The sequence below is a fragment of the Diorhabda carinulata genome, chromosome 6 (assembly GCF_026250575.1).
Source record: "Diorhabda carinulata isolate Delta chromosome 6, icDioCari1.1, whole genome shotgun sequence".
Classification (NCBI taxonomy): Eukaryota; Metazoa; Arthropoda; class Insecta; order Coleoptera; family Chrysomelidae; genus Diorhabda; species Diorhabda carinulata.
In genome coordinates, this window is record NC_079465.1 from 10,771,065 (window position 1) to 10,779,508 (window position 8,444).

General features: G+C 33.9%; 1 protein-coding gene across 1 annotated transcript in view; it reads right to left on the reverse strand.

The window, feature by feature from the left end:
* Nucleotides 1–6,009, reverse strand: part of LOC130895267 (uncharacterized) — a 30,239-nt gene extending 24,230 nt beyond the window's left edge. The window contains exons 1-2 of the mRNA XM_057802489.1: nt 5,078–6,009; nt 3,828–4,723 (exon numbers count right to left, since the gene is read on the reverse strand). Coding sequence (XP_057658472.1) covers nt 3,828–4,723; nt 5,078–6,009 — 1,828 coding nt within the window. The remainder of the gene's footprint in view (nt 1–3,827; nt 4,724–5,077) is intronic.
* Between the last annotated feature and the right edge of the window lie 2,435 nt (nt 6,010–8,444).

The window sequence follows — 8,444 nt, forward strand, 5'->3', positions numbered from 1 at the left end:
TTTTGTTATTACAATTATTGTTAAGTAGAGAAATTATGGTGTTTGAAACGTTGTTAGTTAGTCTTTCGTTTTTGTACTTTTGACAGTTCAATAATAAGTGTTTTACGTTGATATTCTCGTTAAAGGTTTCACATATTGGTTGGTTTTCTCGGTTAAATAAATATGTGTTTGTGCCGTAGCCTTAAACGATCGATTTTTATATGGTCCGTACGATTGTTAAAACTATTATTCCATAGTTGGACGGTTGGTTTTATAGATTTTAATATCGACTGCGATCGGTTCCAGTTACTTTGCCACTTGCCCTCAACTTTTGTTTTGATTGTACCTTTATAGTCTTTTGCTACCACTTCCCGTACAACTGTTGCTGATATTTATGTTAAATGGAAAGAAATCTGGTAATTCAAGGGCTAGGGTGTTTGTATATTGGCAAATTCTTTCATATAACGGAATAGTTGTTTGTTTTCGAATAGGTGTTTAAAGCGTTCTGTGTTCATTTTTTGATTAACAGGGTTATTTTTATTTGGCATGACTGATTTTGCATAGTTAATATATTATGCATAGGCGATGGAGCCGTAGTCAATTCTTGATCTCATGAGTGTCTTACATAAACAGTTAAATTTGACCCGAAGATATTTGAATTCATTTTAGTGATGATAATATTTTCGATAGTCATATCTGACAGAGCTTCATTGTATGTTATTACAGTTTATTGTAATTTTTTAATCAAAAGAAAATTAATTGAATTCAGTGGAAAAGCAAGGTGTCTAAGTGAAACAATCCCTAAACATATATTATATATTAATTGTAAAATGTAAAAATCTAGTGTTAAATCTGTGTATTTGTCCAAAAAAATTTATTCAATTATTTTTATGGTGAAATGTTAATGTTCATTCTAATTAATTATTGGATTAGGAGTAAGATTTTTCAATAATGTTTTAGTGTTTTTAGGTACCTCAGAATTACGTAAAATCAAAAGAGTATCGCAAGATTGCGGATTCATTCACAAACAAATAACGCAGCAAAGTACTACAAATAATGTAATTACATTCAAATACATTGTAACTTCTATTACGTTACGCTTCTTAATTACTTATACATGAAATTCATAAAATCTCATATTGATGTTATAACTAACATAATCAACCTAATCTACTGTATGTCAGTTTATGGAAGTTAGGGTTTGCAACATTGTAAAAAGTAGTGTTGTCTACGTACGAGTCCTATAAAATGAAGATTTATTTTGTACCTATCTCTAAACTAAACAATAGCGACGGACGTAAGACGTGTTTTTTGGTTGTAAAAAGTGAGAAACCAAGATATTGTTATTCCAATATCAATTGCAGATTAAAAAACCCTGACCAACAATTTTGTTTGATCTACCATAGGCGTAGATACCTCATATTATAAATTTATTATCTATAAATACTTCTGAAAATATGTATATCTTATGCGAGAAAATATTCGTTAAAAGGCAATCGAATCATTATAAATTTGACGATATCATATGCCGTTATTTAGACAGATGCACTTAAATGTAGTCCTACTTGGACCTTTGAAAAAAAATCATTATTATATCTCGTTAACTTGCTACAACTGAATATTAAATTATAAAACGTAAATAGACAAGTAAAATGTGCCTGCCAGGAAGGAAGTTTGCATTAAATTGAGTACCAGACGTGAACTGAGCCCTTTTTGTACCCCATTCGTTTCTTTCTCTGGAAAACGAAATTTCAAAGTAAAAACCATAAAGGAAAATAAGTTCTTATCAAATAAAACAAAAAAAAAATTCCAATTCCAAAGTATTTTTGTAAATAATAATGGTAGTCAGAATTGTCTGAACTAGAGTAATCATTAGATTGAATTATGATGGGTTGTTTGATTACATGTTCAGTACAGTTTTTCCAAAGCTCTTAGCGGTCTACTGCTAGTACTTTTTTCAAGAGTTCTACAATCTCTTTACTCAGTTCTGGAATTCTGATTTTACGTATGCCTATATTGATTCTATAGGGTTAAATGTGCAATAGTAAGAAGGTAATCTGAGAAGAGTATGCCCTGTTCGTTGCACAGCTTTTCAATATAATATAATAAATTTTCTACTTTAGACCTTTAATCACAGTAAGCAATTCTCTTTTTGTTGGGCGAATAGGAATATTTTTTTCAGGCATAAATACTAAAATTTGAACTACTACGATTGGTATCTTGACGATTACTGACTGTTGTGAAATGTTAGATAAAAGCTGTTAAACTACTTTTCAAATAATTCTCCTGTCATATATTCATGATAATTAGCTGGACAGTTTTTAATTTTCTCAGCAGATATTAATAAGGCATTAGGCACGAAACAGTCTTTGCTTCCAGCATGAACTATTATAACGCATTTTGTTCACATTTTACAATTACTGCGACTTCTTCAGATAGACCTCGTCATATTCATCAGACTTGGCTTGTAAGTTAGGGAGTTGAGTTTCTTGTCTGAAGATTGCAAAAGTGCTATATTTTGTTCTTGTTATAACTTCATTTGAAAAGTGCCTTTATGAAGTGGGGTTAATGACAAAGCTTGCAATAACAATTATTTGTAGAGTGGCACCTATCGATGGATTCCCCCAAATCCAACCGCAGAATTTTTTCATAATGAAAATGAGAGGCTATCAATTTCAATTACTCACTTTGTACATATGATAACTTAACTGCATAATGCAGACTAATTTTATAAGAAGAACACTTTCAATAATGCCACGTTTTTGTTAAATAATACAGTTGATTACCACAAATGTTGATATTGAAATGATACTATGGTGGAAAACAAAATTGTTTATTTTGGAATAACAGCTCTAATCGAGTTAAGCAGTTTGCCTAAATCATTTTCATATAGATATTTATTATGAGTGTTTTTGTGAGTGATAAAGATTTCGAAATGAGCAAAGCAAGTTCACGAACTCTTAATACTAATATCATACAAAGTATTTGGTATAACTGTCCTATTTTGATAATAGAGCTTAATGACAAATAAACAATATTGTTTATCATCATCATCATCATCTATCAGCCATCTTCCATCCACTGCTGGATATAGGCCTCCTCTAGTTTAAACCATCTATCTCTATCTTGAGCTGTATGTATCCAATTTCCTACAATTTTCTTTACATCGTCACTCCATCTTGTTGGCGGCCTGCCTCTACTTCTCTTATCCATTCTTGGCCTCCACTCCAATATTCTTTTCGTCCATCTATTATCCGTCATTCGGGCTACATGGCCTGCCCATTTCCATTTCTTTTGGGCTATAATTTCAATAATGTCCTTAACGTTTGTTCTTCTTCTTATGTTCTCATTTGTAATTCTATCCCTTCTCGTAATTCCCAATATTGCCCTTTCCATTGCCCGTTGCGCCACTCTCATCTTTCCTGCAGTTTGTCTCGTGAGGGTAAGCGTCTCTGCCCCATAGGACATCACAGGTATAACACACTGCTCATATACTTTTCTCTTTAGGCTTATTGGTAAGTCTGATTTCAAGGTACTACTCAACTTGCCAAAAGCTATCCATCCTAACTGTATTCGACGCTTTATCTCACACGTTTGGTTATCTCTTCCTATCCTCACTTCATGGCCTAGATATTTATAGTCATATACTTGCGCTATCGCACCTCCATCGATAATTATGTTATCATTTGTTACCAGATTTGTCATAAATTTGGTTTTGTCTAAATTTATTTCTAGACCAATATTCATTGTGGTTCTTTTCAAATCCGTGGCCATCTGCCGAGCGTCTTGCATATTGTCGGTGATTATGACGATATCGTCTGCGAAACGCAGGTGGTTTAGATACTCACCGTCGATATTTATACCTTTCTCTTCCCAGTTTAATTTTTTGAAAGAGTATTCCAACACACATGTGAAGAGCTTAGGAGAGATAGTGTCTCCTTGTCTAATCCCGCGTCCTACATGTATCTTATTTGTTGGTTCGTGGAGATTTACATTTAGAGTTGCGTTTTCATATATGTGTTTAATGAGCTTTGCGTATCTGTAGTCTATCCTACATTGTTGCAGGGCTGATAAAATTGCTGGAAGTTCAACTGTGTCAAACGCCTTTTTAAAATCGACAAATATCATTACGAGGGGCCTATTATATTCTATGGATTTTTCTATCAGTATCTTAATCGTTTGCAAATGGTCGTTTGTTCCATACCCTATTCTGAACCCCGCCTGTTCTCTGGGCTGATAAAAGTCTAACTTTCGTTCCAAGCGTTTCGTTACGATCTTAGTGAACCATTTATAAAGGTGAGAAAGCAAGCTTATAGGTCTATAGTTTTCAAGGTTCGTTATATCCCCTTTTTTGTGGATGAGAATTATCGTCGCATTTCTCCACTTTTCCGGGATTTCCCCCTTTTGTAGACATAGATTGAAGAGGGAGATTATTTCTTTTAAAAGTTTCTCACCCCCAACTTTGACAGCTTCTATCACAATTTGGTCTTCTCCTGCCGCTTTCTTGTTTTTCATTTCCGTTAGGGCATTTTTTGACTCTTCAATTGTTATTTCGGGTACAAGTTCTGAACCTTGGTTTACGACTTTCATTTTATTTTCTGTAATATTTAATTCTTCTCTTCTGCTCCTATATAGTTCCTTGTAGAATTCTTCTACAATTTTTACCAATTCTCTCCTATTGTTTGTTTCTTTTTTGTTGTTATCCTTGAGTTTGATGATTTCCTTTTTCCCATCAGCTAGTCTCCTTCTAAGCACCTTCATACTTTTATTTTCTTCGATTACTTGTCTGGTTTTTTCTGTGTTATATTTCCTTAAATCTTTCCGTATTTCTTTTGAAATAGTCTTATTTAGTGTTCTTATTTCGCTTGTATCTTCCTTTTGTTGTTCTACTAGAAGTCTTCTTTGTCTAATTAGATCTTTTGTATTTTTGCTTATTTTTTCTTCTTTATCTCCATCTCTTTTACAGTATTTTTGTTGTGCTTTTAATATTGTTCCAGTGATTTCTTCATTTAATATGTTTATGTCTAGTGACTGGTTTGTGTTCAGGGATTCAGTTAAGAAAGTATTATACGCATCAATATCTTCTGGGGTCTCCCACTTTATTTGTTGTTTCTTTCTTATCATTTTTTGTCGTTCATTTCTGGCGTTTATTCTTACAGTTGCTCTTACAGCTCTATGATCACTCCCTATACCGAATTTATTTAGAACTGTAACATCTGTGACAAATCTTTTCCGCGTCGTGATAAAGAAGTCTATTTCATTTTTTGTTCTTCCATTTGGGTTTACCCAAGTCCATCGTCTATGCAATTTCTTTTGAAAGAAGCTGTTCATTACATATAACTTTTGATTGTGCAGGAAATCTATCAATGTCTGTCCTCTCTCATTTCGACCATCTATTCCAAAGCTTCCAATTGCCACCTCCGACATATCTGTTTGTTTTCCAATTTTGGCGTTAAAGTCCCCCATAATAAAAGTATAGTAGCATCGATTCTCTTTAAGTGCTATTTCTATGTCACCATAGAAGATGTCAACTTCCTCATCTGTGTGGGCTGTCGTAGGAGCGTATACTTGAATAATTTTAATTTCATACCTTTTACTTATGGAAAGTGTTATATATGCCACTCTGTCTGATATAGTCTTTAGAGTGACTATTGATTTTTCAAGTCGTTTGTTTATTAAGAATCCTATACCACCGTCAGGGCTGTTGGGATTTTCATTTTGATAAAAGAGATGTCCGGACTTCAATTTAAGAAGTTGTTCTTCTTTCCTTCTTGTTTCACATAAACCGATTATATCCCAGCTTATGTCCTTAATCTCCTCTTCCATTTCTAGAAGTTTACTACTTGACGATAATGTTCTTACATTGTAGGTTATGATTTTAAAGATCTTAGTGTTTCTACTTGATTTGCTTGTCGGTTTTTTGTCCCCCCCAGAATCCATGGGACTGACTGAAGTTTCTTCAGCACAAGATTTTGGACGATCTATCCTACTTGCCTGGGGTCGTTCCGTAATTGTTTTAAAACTCGACATAACTTTGAGGGTTTTTTGGCAAATAAAACGCCACGCTTGCCATTGCGTGTTGGCGAGTGTGTATCTCAGCCGCTCCTAACATGGAGATACAGACGCTGTTTGAAGCCGCCCACTCTGGGTCAGACGCCTCACCGTTGTGGGTTTCCTTAGCTTCACTTTCATCTCTTCGAGACCTTACCGGCAAGGGTGGCCCTACCAGTAGCTATGCTACCGCCGGCATCGCTCCCTGGATATTGAAAGTTACTGAGCCCTCTCACCACGCCAAGGTGAAAATCCCCGAGAGAGATATTGTTTATAATTCATGATATATCGTTGCTAAAACAGCTCTTATTTTGTATATATAAAATAGCATTATTGTAACTACAACATTACCAAAACCAATGTAACGTACCTTGAGAAAAGTCCAAATATAGGGAGTGGGTTTTGGAAAAAGGCGGCTCCAAGTAATAAGAAATATATGGATAGGCCGTTCTGCTACACTGGTGTGAATGTTATGTCTGATATTTCCATCATAAAGTTTAACATTTATATATATATATATATAGTGAAGTATGCCGATCAACTCGCTTCAACTTTTGCTGATGAAGCACCATCTCGATCCAGCGTGGTTCGCTGGTTTTCCGAATTCAAGCTTAGTAGTACTTTGCTATAGGACGAATTTATGAAGGTCGTCCAAAATCATCGATATACTAGATAGAAAACGTCGATTCCACTTGCATACATTTAAGATTGCAAGAACATTTCGCTATCGAAAAGATTGGTTCGCGTTGTATAATACAAAATACGTACATAATTCAACAATCTCTCCTAAAAAACTCGTTAGTGCAAAGAAATGCTGAAAAAATTCAACGGCGGTACTTCAAAACACGTTTATAAAATTGTGACAAGCGACGAATCATGGATTTATGCATAAGTCCTTGAAACTAAAAAACAATCGACTTTATGAGTCTTTCAAGTCGATCCAAAACCAACAAAAGTTGTTCGCGCACTAAGCACTTTGAAGCAAATGGTAGCCTATGTTTCCTGAGTAACTGGACATATCGCCACCGTTCCATAAGATGTATGAAGAATTATCAATTTTTACTGTTATGCCAGCATTTGTTTGTTAGAAGTATTCCAAAAAAGCAGGGAAACCAAAGGTAGAAGACGAATATAGTCCTTGTTTGGCACCCAATAATTTCTTCTTATTCCTATAGATAAAAAATAAATTGCGAAGTCAACGTTTTTCTACACTTGAAGAAGCGGTTAATGCGTCAAATTATATGCTTTGGAGGTTCCTCAATTGGAATGAAAAAATGTTACCACAATTTGTTAAAACGCATGCAACAGTGTGTTGATATTCATGGAGAATATTTTGAACAATCATAAAGCTATATCCAATTATAAATATTCATTTTCATTCATCTAAAAACTTAATTAGCAATCCCCATATAAAAAATATTGTATAACAGAAAGCTAAGTGAACAAATTCATTTCATGGTATGGCTCGATTATATTTATTAAGATCAATGTTTTCTTTATCAGCTATGCATTAATGGATAATTCAGACTATTTTAAATTTCATTGAAAATTTTTTGTATTTTAATTTGCCTTGATAATTACCAATACAAAAACTAACATAAATTATATGATTATATTTTCGGAATCAGCTTCGGTAACTTTAAGCGTATCCACGACTCTATTGATTTCGGTATGTATGAGTATTTCCTTTAGATCAGGTTTCAGATTGAACTGATGATATGTGGCAGAGTATTGTCTGCAGTCGGTAAGGATGTGCTTGACAATCACAGGAGCAGGACAATATTGGCAGACAGGCCAAATCTCTGACGACATCAGATAACCGTGAATATGTTTTGTGCAGTTAAAAGCTGAAAGAGGTGAGATAGAAATATATTACGCAAGAGGAATATTGTAAGTTATAAAGTCCGATTGACGGAGACGAGATTTAACGTTACAAAGATGTGTAAGAAGTGTAAAGGTGAAGTGAATGGTTGCCTATCCAATATAATCTTTTAAAAAATAGATAATGAAAATCGAAACTAGTTTTGGATTATTTTCATCTTTCTTCTAATAAAATTATACAATACTTTTTGGACGCACCATGTATTTTTAAATTCAATCATAGAATTTGCTCAACAAATTTCCAACAACACTGCATTATGTCATTAAAAACTAGTTTACTCAACGTAGTGAAAAAGTTGTCATTGCAATACAAACTCAAACACTGGCAATATTAGGAACAGAAGTTGTGATGTGCGTCAAAACTCTGGAAGTGCAATTTGTAACGTTCATTTTGTAATTGACATTGCGGCTCAAATTGTTTCGAAACTAGCGGAGTAAACTAAAATTGAGAAAGTTAAACCATATGTTTAACAATTTCCAGACATATTGATCAGTAATAGTTAAAATTTCATGATTCATATTTTATGTGAAAT